The following is a 19,240-nucleotide window of genomic DNA, read 5'->3' on the forward strand; positions in this document are numbered from 1 at the left end:
CATTGGATGTGGTGAAGACTCAGTTGCAATGTCAGGTATTGGTTTTTTATTGGAATCTCGAGTTTTGATAATCTTAATAAAAAAAATCAAAATCTTTTTATCCGAATGTTTGTGCTCCATGACCATTTGATCATATGCATCGAAGACCATTAAAGAAGTGAGAGTATATTGATGGAGAGGGGAGGATTAAAAGTAGGTCTTCGAGAACTTGGTTAGGAGCGTTGATATGATAACGAGTAACATAATGTGCATTTGAGAAGATAATCTTTAAACTGAGTGGAAGAGAAGGATTCGTGTAGCCGGGAAAAAAAAGGATAACGGCTTTGTTGTTATTGTTGTTGGTTTGTACTTCATGATTATGATTTTCTACATGATTGTTAATTGAATATCCCTCTATCATATTTAATTTCAGTGATAAATAACTAGAAGCTGATGAATGGTTTTGTTATCTAACATTGGTTTTGACCTAAGTTGCACCGGCATGGGTGCGAGTGCGGGACACGGAAAATTTGTTACGGTGATACGGCTGAAAGTCATGAGATATAATCATAGTTTTGAGTTATATACGTAAACAACCCTTTTAAGTCGTAGCTCCTAAGGCTGAAATGAACTCGACCCTTATCCAACAAGTTACAAAAATGAATGTGAAGTGTAGGATATATGTCCAAGAAGTGTGTGATGAGTATTTAAAATTAAACCCGCATTGTGTAATTGAGTACATGTTTGAATAAATATATGCAAATATGTAAGTTGTGTCCAAGAAGTGACGGGTATGAGTACGGGTACGGGTACGACACGTGCCTGGTACGTGTCAGCTCCATACTAGTACCCAGGTAACGTAGGTTTTGACTAAAGAAGGGATGAAAAGTATATTTGGTTAATTCCACTGTTGTTGATTCATCTACCTTGGGTAGATTATAATAGATCACAAGAAATTGTAAAATCAAATCTGTTTGACCCATAGAATAATTTCACGGGAAAAAGAATTATCTTGATGGCCCTTTACAGGAAATCATATAGAGAGGAAGCATAATGTGATCTGTCCACTAACTTGAAAGTTGATGACTGTACCAATTCATTAGTGAGTTCACACTAATATTTTAACCGTTTGAACTGATTTTTATTGCTTGTGCTGTTTTTTATGCGGATTGCATTGATTTAAAATTGATAGTGGATGCATGACACATTTTCTTTCTTTTGAGATTTTCTATGGAGGCCCTTCTATAGGGTGTTTTTTCATAATGTCGCCAGGAAAAAAGTGCATAAAAGAGTTCATGTAGAGTATTGAACAAAGGATATTGCAATAGCGGTTTTAATATGGCTTACCGCCTCAGACATGTTATACATGAACTTTTGCTTCAGCCATAGAAATTCAACCTTTTGTCTAGAAGATTTATGTACAATGATTAGACTCAAAACATGTTGGTTAACCTCATGTGCACATAAAGATTTAAAACAAATGAAAGCCTCAGTTTTGTCGCATTTGCAATGCAACTTGTCAATTTGTTCAAAGGGTTCTTCATAACTAGTTAATGCCTATCAATTTGGATTGATTTTACTGAAATGGGTCGGAGTTCCTAAGCACAAAGACCATCACAGATTCTGAAGAGGACACTAATAGTCCTTCGAAGCCTAATATCTTGAGTGGTTTTACCATCTTATGGCATTTGTGATTTTAACTATTTTAACTATTTTAACACTTCAAATATCTTGTATAAGTTCAATAAAATGGGCATATAAAAAATCTGAAAAGAATATTCTTCTTGCGCCGAAATAAAATTGGATTAGACCTCAGAAAAATATTCCTTACGCACCAAGGTAGAGTTGAGTTGGACCTCATACTACGTGGATATCATATTATTTCTAGGGACAGGGATAGAGACGACCAGTTTGTAAAAAGATTGGACAGAATTAAATCTCCAACGCATCGCAAGATATCAGATTTTCTGGTCCTCAATAATTTGTGGGTTTTCTTTTTGAGCATAAAATTTTCGTGCTTTTTGGGCTATTTAAATGTTGTTCAGATTCAGTTGGTATTTTATAATTTACACTTCTTTGTACTAGTTTCTTCAGTTTGTGTCTTTCTAAGTCCTTGAACAACTGAGTTTCTATTGAAGACTGAAAATTAACCGTTGACATTCTAAACTTCCTGAACAATTTAAAATGTTTCATACAGTAGAGCCATTAGAGATAACAGGGGCATGGTGAATTGTTCACCAATTGTTTTCCAGATTGGATCTCTAATTTTATCTTCATAATCTGTAATTTGAAACTAAACTTTGAATCATTTCTTTTTGATTGGCTGGCAGGGTGTTTGCGGTTGTGATAGATTTACTAGCACATCGATAAGGGAGGTTATACGAACAATAGTAAACCGAGATGGATATACTGGACTCATGAGAGGATGGAAGCCTAGAATGCTCTTCCATGCGCCAGCTGCTGCCATTTGCTGGTCCACCTACGAAACTTCCAAGTCCTTTTTCCAAGGACTCAAATCTTAGAAAAGGCGACAAGACCACACTAGCGGCGAATCAATACTATTTTCTAATTTACAGATGGCTTTGGGGAGTGGATAAATAGTTATTCTTCTTTAGCTCCCCTGGGGGACCTGCATCTCTATCCAATGATATTGTTAGTGCAAAGTGGTGTTGTGAATTGAATTCCACATTCGCCTGAGATTCATATTTGTATACTTGTTTTAAGATATCAATGGCAATAATTTGGGGTTGATGTTTGGTTTCTTTCTTTTTCCCTTTGACTAATAGTTGAAATGGCATCTAATTATGTTTTCTTGGTTATTAAGATATGCCTTGAAATTATTGTTGTGGCTGACAAATCTGCCCATTACCTTTGTGAGTTAATGGAGAATTTTCTACTGTAACTATCTCTGGCTGTCATCTTAATCTCAAAATGCTGCTTGTGAAACATGACGCATATAGATGGCGGTCAAATGGTTTTGGATGACCCCAAAATTCAAATCGGTTCTTTACCGCCTTCAGGTGTTTACTTGGTGGACGGGTATTGAGCTATTGCTGAGCAGCTGATGACATAAAGAGAGGGATTCAGGTGCCGCTATTTTCAAAGTCCAAGGTGAGCTTTTACAGCAAGAGACGCCTGAAGATTCACAGTAAGAAGAAATAGAATTGATGGTCTTTGCAATACTTTGTCGAGTTCTCACATGTAAATTTCTTTGCAAACCACAGGAGGCTTGTACTTTGCATTGTTGCAATAAAGAGATCAACTCATCATTCTATTTCTAAGAGAGACAACAACTTGCATTTATCATGCCTACGTATTATATAAACCAAAGAGGCACAAATCAAATTTAAGAACATTTCTATACATACTTGACCTTTCTTTAGATTACATGGCTAATGCTGGAAAAATAAGACAAAATAAAAATGTGTTTCCTAAAACACTCTCGAGAAAAGATCTGAATTTATACTCAATGGAGAAACTCTCTATGTGGAGCTTTGTGTGGTAAATATAATACATCATTATGGGTCATTCATCGAAGGGGCGTTAGACTTGATCTATGAATTTTGCTGATAGCAGTGCTTTTATGCTCTTGAATCATTTGGCAAAGATACAACTCTCCCCACTATCACAGTGATATCATCTGGCTTACCACCTGCACAAAAATAGAAAGCAGGGGAAAAGAGTAAGAAATAAGAAATTCAATGAAATAATGCAAATGAACAGCTATAATTTAGAATGCGCAAAAACAAATAACCCAAAAAAAATCATGCCTGTTAGTTTCTTTCCAAGAATTTTCTTCCACAAGGGAACATCAAACCCCTGTGAAGGAAGATAATCATACCATAAACACATAAGAAAAATTGCATGCTTGCTGTTAACAGTAAACTTCAATCACAGACAAAATTCCTTTGGTCTTTTGTTTCGTTGTTTACACACTGGTGGCACTAAATAAAGCATGGCATATAGAAAGTTTATATTTTCGGGAGAAGGTTCTAGTAAATTTCTAACTAGTTGCTTTGTTTAAGAGGAAACAAGTGATGAAATATGATGTAACATACCCTACTCCTTGCTTCGATAATATAGGGTGAATCAAAGTCTGTATCGGTTGAATGACTGCTTGCTAGATCAGCTAATGCCTTGGCTGCAGAGAAAAAGTTCAAATTAGAGCGGAATACTCTTTATAAATTAGAGTGGAGCACAACTCTTTCAGTATTTATGAGGTGATGAAATATACCAGCTGGTGTCACATCGTCGATCCTGTAAATGATGGAAACAATTTCTTGATCAAATACATTATCAAAAAGTCCATCAGAACCCATAACAATAGTGTCTCCTTCTATTAACTCTAAGCTGCAGACCTGCATAAAGGGGGGAAAAGCATGCAACTGTTGGTGAAGCTAAATTTTGAATTTAGTTTCCTGGACAAAATCTCACTTGAAAGGTCAATATAGAAGCACTTTTTTATACATAAACTAAATATTATTTCCTGTAATTTATGGTTTCAGGTGATTATGAAGTTTGCTCTCGTATAGATTGGTCTAAAACATGTGTAATCAGGGCGACATAAGGTTTTTTTAAAAGCTGAAATTTATTATATTTGATAAGATTCTCTTAATCAGGAAGTAGATGGATCTGCTTGTGTTTTCATAAACAGGATAAATATTTGTCAAATAAACAGTCAGTATCTATAACCGCCCACGCAAAGATAAGAATAGTGACAAAAAGTTTTAAAAATCTGACTGATAAACTTGAAGCCCAGAAGTATGTACCATGGCATCACGATAAGTTTGGCCAATTATCTCAGAGCTTAGTTGGTAAGGACAGTCAAAATAGTGCTCTTGTGGTTGCGTAGAAAATATCACTTGGCCTGGTCAATTGGTAGAAGACAAAACTTTATATGCAAAATCCCTAGCTTCACTGTATCTTATTGACGTACAAAAATAGAAGAGTACCAATGCTCATAAAAGTACCATTTCTAAGCACTCGTAGCCCACAATCTCCAACACTCGCAATCTTCAGAGTTCCGTTCTTCTCCAGCATGGCAATAATACTGTGCAGATCAGATATATGTTCGGAAACATTCATAAGTATTAACATTCTTATACACAGCTCAGTAATGATTCTAATAGGAACATTCAGAAGGAAAGATCAGTAGCAACATATTGTAGCTGGCTTATGATACTGTAACAAAATTTACCATGTTACACGGGCTAAAGCTTAAATACGAGAATTGATAAAGAAACATGGCAGGTTTATGACGTCGTGGTCTTCCATAGCTCACAATCGCACAAAATATGCTATCTTGGACAGTTGTTGAAGTCAATTGTAGCTATTCCCATAAAAGCGCAGGAGCTTATTTGGTTAGACGAGATACACAAAAGGGTAACGGAGGTCACTGTTTTCAAGGCTTCAGGATTGCGAAAGGAAGGGATTTTCTCCTTAAAAAAGTAGAAGTGGTGGGCTTTCCGCTATGTTACCCGGTACTTCTATAATGAAGCCTTAGCCGTACCAGACACGTACCACGGTACCAGACACTTTCCCGTACCCAAACTTCATGGACACTTCTTGAATGTATGCGTGCATTTATTAAAATATGTACTCAATTATACAATGTACCCAATACTTCTATAATGAAGCCGTACCCGTACTGGACACTACCAGACACTTTCCCGTATCCAAACTTCATGGACACTTCTTGAATATATGCGTGCATTTGTTAAAAAATGAACTCAATTATACGACGTATGTGTTAATTTAAAACACTTGTGAAACACTTCTTGGACGTATAGCTTACACTTCACATCCGTTTCTTGAAAGTAGTTAGATATGGGTTGGGTTTGTTTCAATCCATACCCAAGTTCAAAACTATATAGTTAAAGGATCGTTTGGATGTCCAGTGAAAAAAATGAGTAGTTTCCAATTTATGATAATCAATATGATATAAGAAACTTAAGAATATGATCAGAATTTTAATTCTCATGACACATAAAGAGGAAAAAAATTGATCTCATGTACATTATTTTATATATATATATATATATATATATATATATATATATGAGAAATATGGAGAAACTTTGTACCAAGTTTCTCCATTGAACTTGGTAGTGAGGTATATATATATATATATATATATATCATACTCCCTTTAAAAGTACGAGTTCGGGAAAAACTTTCCATGATCAATATTACCCTTAACTTTTTTAAATATTATATTGTTATCCTAATCTATTTTAATTATCTTATATTCTTTGAATTAGTAACTAAATGATTTATCATATTCATAATGAGACTTAACATGTTATTGGATAAAGAAAATATGTTTGATATAATTCAAATCCTTTACGTATTTCAGTTCGCAGAGAAATCTTAAAATAGTTTTGAAATTCTCAGGGTGTTATTTGTAAATTTTAAATTTTAAGGTTTTGTTTGTAATTTTTAAAACTTTAAGGGTGTTTTCTACAAATTATAAATTATGTATGAGATATTTATAATTCCTATATTTTCAATGTACTATTAGGTTAGAAATTATCTGGATTTTTGTAAATTTTACAATTCTGAGGATTTTATTTTACAATTTGTAAAAAGTTCAGTGTTTATTGCAAATTCCATAAATTTTTGGGGGTTGTTTTGTGATATTTGTAGGTTTTTAGTGTGTTTATAGGTTTAAAATTTTTAAGGTGTTCTTTATAAATTTTGAATTTTTAGGGGTGTTTTTATAATTTTCAAAACTTAGAAGATATTTTCTCCAAAGTCAAGAAACTTTTATTTTTTGAGCTAGCCTATGTTTTTCAGATTTCTCACTGAATTGAAATAAGTAAAATTTATCATTTTTAATATGTTTTAATAAATATTTAAATTTGTAGGGGTGTTTTTGCAATTTAAAATACTTGGAGGATATTTTTTACAAAGTCCAAAAATTTTTAGGTGCTGGCTAACATATATTTTTTAGATTTTTCTAAACTGAAATAAATAAAGGATTTGAATTATATCAAACGTATTTTCTTTATCCAATAACATGTTAAGTCTCATTATGAATATGATAAATCTTTTAGTTACTAATTCAAAGATAGGATAATTAGAATAAACTAGGATAACAATGTAATATTTAAAAAAGTTAAGGGTAATATTGAACATGAAAAGATTTTTCCGAACTCGTAATTTTAAAAAGAGTATTATATATATATATATATATATATATTTTTGCCGTATCTCATACCCGTACCCGCGTACCCGCACCGGTACCCGTACCCATTTCCATGCAACTTAAGCTTTCCGAAATTTAAATTTGCGGGAGAGATCTGTAAATATTAAGTATAACTTACACAGTAGCTGATCCCATGGAGGAGGTTGCAGCATGAGCCTTTCTCAAGAGGATCTGCGGGTTGTAATCGACCTGTTAGCATAGCAGATCATTTCGACACAATAGAGTTAAACTAATATTCAACAATAAATTTCTGATAGACATAACAAGCTACATGAAAGACAACTATTTATAATTTTGCAGAGGACATGTATAATAATAACATCTCCAGCCTCTAATCAGTATAACAAAGCCAATCAAAGTACCTCCTCATCCGTAACAAGACCCGAAGCATTCGCCATCAACTCTTGAGAAAAAAGCGCAGGGTCGACATTCTTTTCAGCCCATCTGTCAACCATTAAAAAGGAAAGCTAGAAAGATAAAAACTTTTAGTTACTAGTAATCATCTGAAACAAAAACATCAAATGAAGAAAATTCTAAAAGAAAGTGCCTCACCCCGAAACACCGTCAGCAACAGCAAGAACTCCGCCATTGTACCCGCTTACGAAAAATGCATCTTCACCACCTTTATCAACCTTAGATTACAGAAAGTCAAAAATAAAAGTCACATGCATAATTTTGTGAAAAACAGTGAGACATGGTCACATATATAGATTACACGTCGAATTACCTTAGCCGGGTGTGGAATTAGATGAGTTCCAACAGAGAAAGACAATTCCGACCTACGTTCATGCCAACGTCATCCCATCAATCGTTCTTTTGTCATTTAATATTCCAGCATTTTTCAGTACAAGTATCGCATTATCAAATTAATCAACACCGGTAAGAAAAAACTATCTGCAGAAGTTTTATGAAATCTAATAGAATCAAATGATAGTTCAAGATTAGGAGACCTCCTCGCCTAGCGAAAGGAACACGACTAGCCGTATTATTTTGTGATTTAGCCCGATAGTAACTGGCCATCAGAGTTATTCAGCTGTAATTGCAACTAAAATCTTAAAAATTTGTAGCATCTTATTCGTTTCGAGCCCAAAAGAAACCAATTCGGAGAAAAAAACAAAAGAATTCTCCGACCAAACTTCAAACTTTTGCTCAGAAAATTAACTGTTAAAGCAAAATGTTTCAAATTCCTATAAAATTAACAGGACAGGTCGGCACTGAGCAGAGTTGGGCTTTACCTAATGCGAGCAGGCGCGGAGAAAAGTGGTCTCTTTTTAGATGGAAAGGCCAAAGATTTGAAGGGGGTCAAAGGAGAAGAAAGAAAAAATCGTTGAGAGAGCGGGGTTATGAGCTCTAGAGAGCTGCTGCCCACCATCTCTCTCGCTGGCTTCGCCTCTATCTGATCTCTCTCTCCGTTGAAGATTCTAGCTCTTAAAGCGGAGAAAAGGCCACGTCTAATAAAAATAATGTTAATATTGTTAATAACTATTCAGCTTAGTACGCAAGCACCAGTGGTCTAGTGGTAGAATAGTACCCTGCCACGGTACAGACCCGGGTTCGATTCCCGGCTGGTGCATCTTTTTTAGCCATTTTGTGTTTCATAATCCCATCGTTAAGGTTATTTTTATCATTTCAATTTTATTAACACATTTCCTATTACCTTCTCCCTCATATAGCACTTATGTACCTTATACTTTCACGCATCTCGTACTTATTAGTCCATCTTAGTTGAGATGCACCTCCACGTTGTTAAATATTATAATTATTTAAATTGATAAAAGTAAAAGAAAAAAAATAAAGTTTTTTTGGTATTGATTGTCAACTCAACAATCTCTCTCAAATGAAGTATTATTATTGTTTCCTTCAACCCAAACATTGGCCACGTGATCGACTATTTATGAGTTATAAATACATTAATCTAATACAACATCTATGTTTATTAGTATCTTGAAGTCTTCAAAAGATGGGTGATCATTCAATTCGTAAAGGGATTTTGCATATAAACTTACTTGCAATATGTCCATTAAACTTTTAGATATGGTTTCACTCATATTCACATTAACTTATTATTGTGGTTTTACTTATATTTACATTATCTAATGTTCTCATTCAATTTTATAGCTCATTCTTCGTATCATAGAAGTAAAATTAAAAGTATGAAGAATAATTTTTTCGTGAAATTAGCATAGGGAGAATATGATATATTTCGCAGTGTGCTCTAAATATAAAAAAATCTTTGATGCAATGTCTCTATCAAATCTTGCCCCAAACAATGTGAATGAGAAATGCTATTATAACTCACTTGTCTAGGGCAATTGTATTGTATATAGGACATATAACTCATCTAGAATATCCACATCTGTTTAGTGGATTTTGCTATTATGAGAGCAAAATGTTAGAGGCTCGTATTCATACTTTTTGGCTCTATAAAAGACGCAATAATTTAGAGTGCATAACTTATATATCGTAAAGAACACAACGGTTTATGAAGAATTTTCCCTAATAATGATATTATTACAATGATATTGCTATTCAGTATTAAATCAATTTTATTATATACGATTGTATGACCCTTTTTAATAAATTATAAAGTATATATATGGAAACATCGATGCTTATAGCTAGTAGTTGGACTCCACAAAATATGTTAACTTTACATTGCAGTTTTTTATTGGTAGTATTGTTGGCAATACCATTATCTTTCTTCTTTATATTATTATTCATGCTTTTCTAATGTAAGTTCTCTTTTGCTAATCACTCAATTGACTATATTTAATTTTTATAATATCAGAGTTAGAATATTCTCTTCTTTTTAAAAAGCGTTGATACAATTTTTTTAAAAAATATATATACATAGTAACAATAGTATACACTTCAGTTCAACTCAAACATTGGCTTGAAGCCATTTAGAATGAGGTTCTTTCTACGCTAGAATGGTGATATAGTGGTTACACAATCCAAAAGTCAAAAAAAAATTCTACAAAGAAAAAATAATTTAATATGTCAAATTAACAACTAATTTATAAAATATACATAGGCATTGCAGATAGCTATAGAAAGTAAGGTATATATCTTCATGAAAATTCTATAGTGACTGACCAACTACAATCATCCTAATTTATGCATAAATAATTATTATTTTAGTTACTAATTTGATACACGTAACTATAGAATAAATCTCAAGCAAAAAATAGGAATTGAGATTGTGTTATCATGTAGGTAAATAAATAAATGTCATTATAGCTCCTCTTTATATTAAATTTAAAAGTAATAATTTAAATTATTAAGCGTGAAATATTAGTTCATGTGAGAAAGTAAAGTAATCTATGGTCTATATACTTATATAGTCAATTAATCATACGTATTAAAATTATGATTACTACAGTCAAAATTATATGGCGGGTTCACAATAAAGACAATTTTTAAAAAATAGTACATTAAAGTTAAATTCCTTTTAACTACTATATAGATTGTCTAAAAAAATTTGCATATATAAACTATACTGCCTAAGAATAGTAGTGTGTATACTTAACTATGGCCTAATAATCTTAAGAATGACTTACTCTTCAATATCATCATTAATTGATGTATCTATACATTACATTGAAAACACGATAAAAATTTAGAAAACTACAAAAGAAACACCCTCAAAAGTTTTAAAAATTGTAAAAAACATGCTAAAATTTTGTAATTTACAAATAAACAACTATTAAACATTACATTTAAATCAAGGAATTAAAAAAATTTTAAACTTTGGCGGGGTAATTTGCAATTAAGGGTGTTTTTTTATAAATTTTAAATTTAATAGGTTTTTAATTAATTATGTTCTTTTCAGAAAAGTTATGAGTAATATTGATCATGAAAATTTTTTCCTAAACCTATACTTTTAAAGGGAGTATGATATTTTTTATAATTTTTTTATTTCTAGGGGTTGTTAGTAAATTTGTATGTTCATTTTAGTATCTATAGGTTAGAAATTCTCAAGATATTTTTTATAAATTATGAATTTTAGGGGTTTTTTATAATTTTTTAAACTTATAGGTCTTTTCTACAGACTGTAAATTATTTATAGACTATTTATAATTCCTATGTTTTCAATTTGCTAATGGGTTCAGGGTGTTTTTTCTAAAATTTGAATTTTGAGATTTTGTTTGTAATTTTTAAAACTTTAAGGGAACTTTATATAAATTATAAATTGTGTAGGGGATATTTATAATTCTTTTATTTTTTTAATGTACTATTAGGTTGGAAATTATTGGGATTTTTAAAATTTTTATAATTTTAAGTGTTTTATTTTGCAATTTGTAAAAAGTTCAGAGTGTTTATTATAAATTTCATAAATTTTTTGGGGTTGTTTGTGTTATTTGTCGGTTTTTAGTGTGTTTATAGGTCTGAAAGTTTTAATGTGGTTTTATAAATTTTGAATTTTTAGGAGTGCTTTTGTAATTTTTCTAAACTTACAATATATTTTCTCCAAAGTAAAAAAAACTTTTAGTTTCTAGCTAACATATGTTTTTCAAATTTCTCATTGAATTGAAATAAGTAAAATTTATAATTTTCAAGATGTTTTAATAAAATTTTAAATTTGGAGGGGTGTTTTTACAATTAAAAAAATTTAGAAGATATTTTTTGCAAAGTCCAAAAACTTTTAAGTGCTGGCTAGCATATGTGTTTATACGAATTGAAATAAATAAATGATTTGAATTATATCAAACGTATCTCATTTATCTAATAACACACGTTAAGTCTCATTATAAATAAGATAAATCGTTTAATTAACAATTCAAAGAAAATAGTATAATTAGAATAGATTAGAATAACAATGTAATATTCAAAAAAGTTAAGGGTAATATTGATAGTGGAAAGATTTTCCTAAACTCGTACTTTTAAAGGGAGTATGATATATTCTCTCTCTCTCTCTCTCTCTCTCTCTCTCTCTTCTTTTATTTTATTTTTGATTTTTGATTTGCATTTATATACCTTGAGTTATTTAAAATTGGCACATTGGTTCTCTTTATTATGTAAATATAGAAATTTTCACCTGAATGTTCCAATATGACATTGACATGCTATTTTATTTTAAGTGTCGTATGAGAACATTCATGTTAAATTTTTTCCGTAGTAGAGGGTACTAATACGTCAATTTAAACAACTTAGGAGGAAAATTTACTGGATTGATATATTTTGTTGATTTTATGTGGCAGATTATTATATTTTTTTACTCTGGCGACCATATGACATTTTTTATGGATCATGATGAAAAATACCCCTATTTTTTGGGCTGAGTCGAAATTTCGGCCAAATAGGATCATATGAGGCGTCATGTGCATCCAATGTGAATGGTAGTTGAGATCATTACAAAGAGTTGACAGGTTTGGTTTGAGAATTAGGGTTCAAAGTGAGGGTGTTCTTTTTCCTTCGGGATTAATTTGGCTAGGACAACAGAAATTGAAGTTGTGGGTTCTTCTTCCATCCAAGATTAATTTGGGTAGGACAATTGAAATTGGAGTTGGAACGTTTTTTTTTAACTTTAATTTGAGACCCACCCCTCTGCTCATCTTAATGATCCCAACTACCATCCACATTAGTAGCCAGGTCAGACTCACATGACCCCTCACACGAGTCTATTTGTTCGGAATTTTGGCTCCGATTAAAAAAAAAAGGGTATTCTATCGTCACGATCCATAACATATTTCACATCATCACCGGAGCTGGCAGATATTCCGATTCATAACATGACAACAAAATATACCAAGGTGGTAATTATACTCAACCTAGGAAATGTAAAGATCCAAAAAAGCGAATGAGGGTATATAACTGCAAAGTGAGTGAAATTATAAAGCGTTGAAGTGCTATTTAGCCTCTATAAATACGCAGCAACCTCTCATCCCCCTTTCAGCCGCCAGCAGTTTCCCTCTCTCCTCTCGGCTCTCAGCTCGCCGAAGGGAAGATGTCCGCTTTCGCTACCAGCAACCATATCCAAGGTAACAGTTTCTATCCGCAGATCGACCTCCTCGATCCCCAAATTCTCCTGTAAGTCCTCTAAACCCTCTCTCTCTCTCTCTCTCTCTCTCTCTCTCTCTCTCTCTCTCTCCAGAAAACTCCGCGACCGACACCGACTCCGATCCCGAATCCGACACCACCGACCTCGACGACTCCTACCACCCAATCTCCTTCGAATCCGATGCGGACGAACCCGAACCCGAAAACGCCGGCGATGAGACCCGGAACCCTAACCCTAATCTCAACTGTAACGGTAGAATAGAGGAGAATGAGGAAGTGGAGAGAGAAAGAGAGAGGGAAGCCTCAATCTTGAGAGCTTTTAGAGAGGATGAGGGCAGGAGGAACGCGCCGTTGACGCCGGAGAATGCTTCTAGGGTTATGGATGCGATGAGAGGCGTGAGGTTTAGTGGATCGGCGCCGGATTGGGTGGATCGAATGGGTGAAGATCGATGGGTAGATCGATTGAGGAGGTTGAGAGGGGAGGGTGTTGCTGGTGCTTCGCAGAACTGAAGAAGATGTTGAACTTGATTGGAGATTTTGTAAGTTTTTGTGAAGATTTGCGTATCGATCTTCACGATTTCGCTTTTTAATGTAAAGATTGGATCTTTTACACATTGTTCAATGTTTTATCTATGCATTGCCAAATATGTGAACTTCTATTGGTAATTGGATTCAAATTTGACCCTTTTAGAACATGCATACTGGTTTCTATATTGTTAAAGGAAGCAGAAGCTGGGATCCCTTAGCATGATCACCCTTAGGTTTCTCTTGTACTTTTCAAATGGGGCTGTGATTAGAAAGAGAGAGGCTTGAGTGGAGACGTGGGAATCCTTTTTAGAAGCATCTAATGTGGAAGAGGAAGAAGGGAAGCCGAGGACAGGAAAATGCCGCTCTTTGAGCCTGGTGTGTCCTCTCTTTGTCTATGCCCTTCTTTTTAATCTCTCGTTAGATCTTTGGATTTCCTTCCACGTTGACGGTTTCCATAAAATACACTTGATATGAGCCCCCTTTGGAAAACAACATTTTAAGGTCTACTTGTTTTGCTTAGAAGCTTTATTCTTAACTTGCACGGTTTCCGTAAAATAGGATTGATATGAGCCCCCTTTTGAAAAACAACATTTTAACGTCAACTTGTTTTGATTAGAAGCTTTATTCTTAACCTGCCTGTCTGCCTTATGAATTGACGGATAGAAGCTTTATTCTTAACTTGCATGTCTGCCTTATGAATTGACGGATGTTTTGTGGAGTTTGGATTCTCTCAGAACCGCCCGTATGCGAGCGGGTGGTTCTGAGATGCAAATGGGGAAAATTGGGGGCAATTTTGTACTTGTCCCTCCCCATTTGCAACTCACAGCCGCCCGCTCGCATGTGGGCAGTTCTGAGAGGACCCCTATTCTGTTTTGTGCTGATAAATGAGTTGAGGGGTGATAAATGCTAATGGAGATGGCATATATGGTATGGATGAGGGGGCTTATCTACATTTTACCCTCTTGAAAATCCATACTATTTTTTGTATTATATATCACGTTTCATTTGCACGTTCTCTTACAGTACTTCGCCTTGTTATTTGTGATTGGATAGCTTATTACTTGGACTTCTTTTTCATAAAAGCCTATTGGATTTTGTATAAAGATGGGAGCTTGCTATTACACTTCATCTCAGAAATGAGTCAAATGACTTCCTAGGATTCTTACTAGTGAGTTCTCAATGCTCGTGCATTGAGGATTCCTGTGCGCTGTTGTAGATTTTCTTTCGTCACTGCTGCATTATTAAACAAAATAGTGATGTTTGCATCTGTTCCAATTTCTCTTAACTTCCACTGATGGAACACATAACAGAAGAAGCTTAATAACTTAATAGGCCATGCTGTCATGGTATTGTGTTCTAATGTGCAATACTAGACGGGGTTTTGATGCTGCCATGGACCAACATCATAGGTTTCTCTTTTAAGTTTTTAAATGGGGCTGTGATTAGAAAGAGAGAGGCTTGAGTGGATACCTGTGAATCCTAGTAGAAGCATCTAATGTGGAAGAGGAAAAAGGGAGGTCAAAGGTAAGAGGAAAATGCTGCTCTTTAGGCCTGGCGTATCCTGTCTTCATCTATGCTTTCCTTTTTCATCTTTGCATTAGATGTTGGGATTTCCTTCCACGATGACGGTATCCATAAAATACACTTGATATGAGCCCCTTTTTTGAAGGAGAATGTTTTAAGGTCTACTTGTTTTAGTCATAAGCTATAATGTTAACTCGCTTTTTTTCCCATTTTCTTTTCCACCTTTTCTACTTTTAGTTATCTATTATGTCTTGAAACATACTTGCTAGGCATAACATGGCAAAATAACGGAATGGGAAGGACCAGTGCAAAAATTATGCATTTTGTTGTACACATCCGCCAGCTAATCATTTTATACATGTACATGTATACTGAAAGTATTTTTAATAAATGATAAAGAGCTTATATGTTGTCTATTTTGCTCATTTTAGATTAAATACACATTGCTGACTCTTTGTGAGCCATGGATTTGTGACCTGAATTTTTTTTGGGTGCAAGTTCTGTTGCCATCGTCTGGAAGCTCAAACATCAATTATATTACCTTAATCACATCTCCATCTATCTTCTTAAAGGGGTCATTTGAACAAAAAATACCTGCGACTTACTGTTCATAGGGGCATTGTTTACGTTATCTTTGAACGTAGAGTAAATCAACCCTTTAGAAATGTCACACTAAGTACGCAGGTCTTTATTTGTTGTTTTCATCAGCTTTCAGTTTTTACTCTTCTCAAATCTCTTTTAGTCGCTAAGGAAATAAGAGCATCTCCAACCCAAAAACCCAAAATGGTGTAGTTTTTACACCAAGTTGGTGTAGTTTTTACACCAAATCACTATTCCATCTCCAACCATTACACCAAATTTTACACCAAAAAGAATATTCATTTTATTTACAAACTATAAAATGAGATATAGTTGGAATATTTGATTTGTTATAACAAACTATAAGGGCAAACTTGGGAAAAACCAAAATCTCCATATCTACATTGCTGCACCAAATCTGGCGCAACACTGTAGCACCTCATCAAAATGGCACTGAATTTGCAGTCCGGTTGGAGGAAGATTTGGCGTAGTTTTTGCTCCATTTTGGGTTTTTAGAGTTGGGTTGGAGATGCTCTAAGGACAAGTTTATAGCTTTATCAAATTCATTTTCTTTTGTAGGACAAAGTTATTTTGGACGATAAGATCTTTCTTCCATTTTATCATGAAGTTGTGTCATGCTGGTTGGGCGTCAAATGATTAATTTCAAAATAGTTGAATGTTGTGTCTATTTTCATAAGTTGTTCATGCTTACAAATTGAAGTTGTTCATCCTAACATATTGTTCCAATTTATTTCAGGTACACTGTTGAAAAGAAAGGATTCTTTCGTCCAAAGCCAATTATCTGAGCAAGGCTTTGCTTCGTCTTGCTGTTTCTTTCTCATGCTCAAATGTTGTTGCCTTTTTTTTTAGACATTGATCAAATTAGGTATTTTTGTATCATGTGATTCTTATCATACATTAAAGGACACGTTAAAATCTTTAAAACAGGATCTATGAATCTCTATTTTCTGGTTGTTGTGTGGTAGTAGTGTATTGTGTTTTGAATCTTTCAGCTTGGTCTGTGACTCTGTGGTTTGATGGAGAGGGCTTGGCCTCTGCGTTGCAAATATTTCTTCCTTTTAGTATGGCCTCCTTGTGCTGCTGTTTTAGATCGAACTAATAGACTGATTACCGCAATGCATTTGATACAATTCGGCAAAGAGATAAATATGTCGAGCCTAACATCCTGAATGCATGAAGCATCCTGAGTGCATGAAACAGTTTCATACACCAATTACCACGTAGATAAATGGAAGACTTATGCCTCCATTTGAAGGGGGGGAAAACGCCTTCATCAGAACAAGGCAGAATTATGTCTGCTTGAAAATGAATCGCCTAGTCTTGTTGATTTGCGGTTTTCTTTCTTCTGTTCTTTTTTATTTTGATATCCTTGGTAAGGTGAATTTAACCAGTGAAATTTCAAGCTATTGTTTTCACCCGAGAAAAGATGGATGCAATTGGAAGAAGAACAAACAACAACAGTCTACCTTATAGCTCAAGCTCATTGCTGGAGAGGGAGAATGAAAAATGGGAACGACAGGAAGGGGTTTTTGTCTTTTAACTCAAAGTTTTAACTCCACTTATTTAAAAATTCACTCACTTTCATAAATACTCATACACCCAAAACACCTCAAGGGGTATAACTTTAGGTTAAAAGACAAAATCCCCCAGTGGCAAAAGCTTGGCAGCGCCCATTAGTGATCCACACAATAATAATGCGATCTCTACAGCTCACTTTTAGACAAATAACACAATAAAATACTACAAGAATATGTCAATATAATTAAACTACAACATTCACAAAGCTTCATAAAGCACACATTTGAATCAAATATTCAGTCCAATTGATTCAATGAGTCATCTGGCCACGAAGTTATATTTCCTTTTCAAGGATGATAAACTAGATACTTACAAATATACTGCAACACTGACATATAGAAAATGCACAAGCACCTAAAACTTTTCCACCACAATACCATTTCTAAGGACCTCGTAAGCATCTCTGCTCCTGGTTTTCTTCACACCGGTAGTGAAGTGAACTTTTGATCTTTCAGTTGAAACCGAAGTCACTTTTGCCCAAACCAGAACTTTGGTCTTTAATCCCTCAATATCAACAAGCTTTCCCTTCTCCAGATATCCAGTGACAGTAGTGGAGAACCTTAGGACAGAAGAATCCTTGTAACCAACTTCACATACAGACGGTATGAACACAGTGAATTTCTTTGTCTCTTCGTTGAATTCATAATTGGTAGCATCTCGAGGGAAGAGTCCTACTGGCAGATCGTATTCCTGTAATAGTTCAGGCAATGGTTTCTGCATTTTCCCTGGAAATCATTATATCAATTGGTAAGTTATTCACAATTAATGGTTGAAGTAAGGTAGGTAAGTGCTGTACATGCTTTAACTTGTTTGAGGAAAGATTTATGCCTTGTGCAGAACCTTTGAATAAGTTCTCTAAACAGGAGTGTGAATGAACAAAAAACTATTATTTCCAGTGGTCGGACTAAAAAATGTCTCATATTATTATATGATGCCAACACAGAGTAAAGTTCTACTTGTAGAAAGATGGCTACAAATAACAATGCATAGAGTTATCACACAAAGGGTTGTCAATGAGTACTACTAAATCCAAAAAAAGGAATGCCAATGTTGCAATACTACTTTCTAATTGTCCTAAAGAAAAGCTACAGACAGGCAATGGTTTTAGGTTTTACGGTGCGGTTTCAGATTATGGCTACATAATAAGTTGCACAAAAGAGCCATCCATGAGCCAGAATCTCACATATACAACTTGCTTGACATAGCAATTATCAGTTATTGTACAATTTACAATGTTCAATGGCAATCATATTTTTTCTGTTAACTATGTGTCTAATCTAAAGACACCCCCAAGCCAACACCCACACCCACACAAATGTCCAGATAACACAACAGCAGAAATGCTGGTATCAGAATCCTATTGTTTAACAGCTTTAGCCACCCCGTATAGTGAAAACTAGCATGGCTATTTTGTGGTCTATGACATGGAAACACCAAAGACTCACTGTAAAACCAAAGACTTGTATCTGTTAGAAATGAAGAAATTGATGTTTTGAAGTTCATTAGCTTATGACGCTTGCTGTCTAAAGAAAGCAGTATGTTCCTTACGTTTATACAGCACCAGTCACTTAAAAGAGAAGGAAATGAATCATCAACAACCTCATAAGCAATTATGGAAAAAGGAGTCCTTACTCTTACTACCAATACCTTTTTAAAAGTCAAAAACAGTAAGGATGATGAACTATCTTACAGCCATTCTTACGGTATTTTTTATGACATAAGCAAATGAAATCAGTGGTTCAGTATTTCTTCTCAGGTACCTACAATGTTTTCTATATTATTCCAATGATGCAGGTAGGATGGCGGTTTATTTATGATTGAACC

The 19,240-nt window shown here is 34.1% G+C and overlaps 3 protein-coding genes and 1 non-coding gene across 7 annotated transcripts in view; 2 read left to right on the plus strand and 2 right to left on the minus strand.

The window, feature by feature from the left end:
* LOC109848750 (mitoferrin-like) overlaps positions 1–2,741 on the plus strand; it is a 3,324-nt gene extending 583 nt beyond the window's left edge. Inside the window, exons 1-2 of the mRNA XM_020418402.1 lie at positions 1–35; positions 2,310–2,741. The exon at positions 1–35 is cut by the window's left edge and continues 583 nt beyond it. Of these exons, the coding sequence (XP_020273991.1) occupies positions 1–35; positions 2,310–2,501 (227 nt within the window). The 3' untranslated portion in view covers positions 2,502–2,741. The remainder of the gene's footprint in view (positions 36–2,309) is intronic.
* Positions 3,277–8,579, minus strand: LOC109848749 (probable protein phosphatase 2C 1). 4 transcript variants are annotated; one of them, XM_020418399.1, is made up of 11 exons: positions 8,422–8,579; positions 7,914–7,965; positions 7,739–7,818; positions 7,549–7,630; positions 7,305–7,357; positions 4,950–5,029; positions 4,749–4,846; positions 4,214–4,337; positions 4,038–4,120; positions 3,750–3,798; positions 3,277–3,631 (listed from the first exon to the last, which is right to left on the minus strand). In XM_020418399.1, the coding sequence occupies exons 1-11, from the start codon at positions 8,556–8,558 to the stop codon at positions 3,561–3,563; spliced, it is 909 nt and encodes a 302-aa protein (XP_020273988.1). In that variant the 5' UTR covers positions 8,559–8,579; the 3' UTR covers positions 3,277–3,560. The 4 variants fall into 4 exon arrangements, with proteins under 4 accessions (XP_020273988.1, XP_020273986.1, XP_020273990.1 ...); XM_020418397.1 differs by having other exon boundaries at positions 7,305–7,375; XM_020418401.1 differs by having other exon boundaries at positions 7,549–7,653; positions 7,914–7,999; positions 8,422–8,556.
* TRNAG-GCC lies at positions 8,689–8,759 on the plus strand. The gene has a single exon. It is a non-coding gene; the product is annotated as a tRNA-Gly (tRNA).
* LOC109850275 (uncharacterized protein At5g01610-like) overlaps positions 17,564–19,240 on the minus strand; it is a 2,961-nt gene continuing 1,284 nt past the window's right edge. The window contains exon 3 of the mRNA XM_020420252.1: positions 17,564–18,141. Coding sequence (XP_020275841.1) covers positions 17,771–18,141 — 371 coding nt within the window. The 3' untranslated portion in view covers positions 17,564–17,770. The remainder of the gene's footprint in view (positions 18,142–19,240) is intronic.

The sequence above is a fragment of the Asparagus officinalis genome, chromosome 7 (genome assembly GCF_001876935.1).
Source record: "Asparagus officinalis chromosome 7, Aspof.V1, whole genome shotgun sequence".
NCBI classification, from domain to species: Eukaryota; Viridiplantae; Streptophyta; class Magnoliopsida; order Asparagales; family Asparagaceae; genus Asparagus; species Asparagus officinalis.

Bases quoted from the DNA above. Each gene is read 5' to 3' on its own strand.
- LOC109848749 (XM_020418397.1), bottom strand. From the start codon at position 8,558: ATGGTGGGCAGCAGCTCTCTAGAGCTCATAACCCCGCTCTCTCAACGA. The intron at 7,631-7,738 runs GTGAGGCACTTT...AATGGTTGACAG, and splicing joins GTTGCTGACGGTGTTTCGGG to ATGGGCTGAAAAGAATGTCG. The intron at 4,847-4,949 runs GTACTTTTATGA...CCAATTGACCAG, and splicing joins GCTACGAGTGCTTAGAAATG to GCCAAGTGATATTTTCTACG.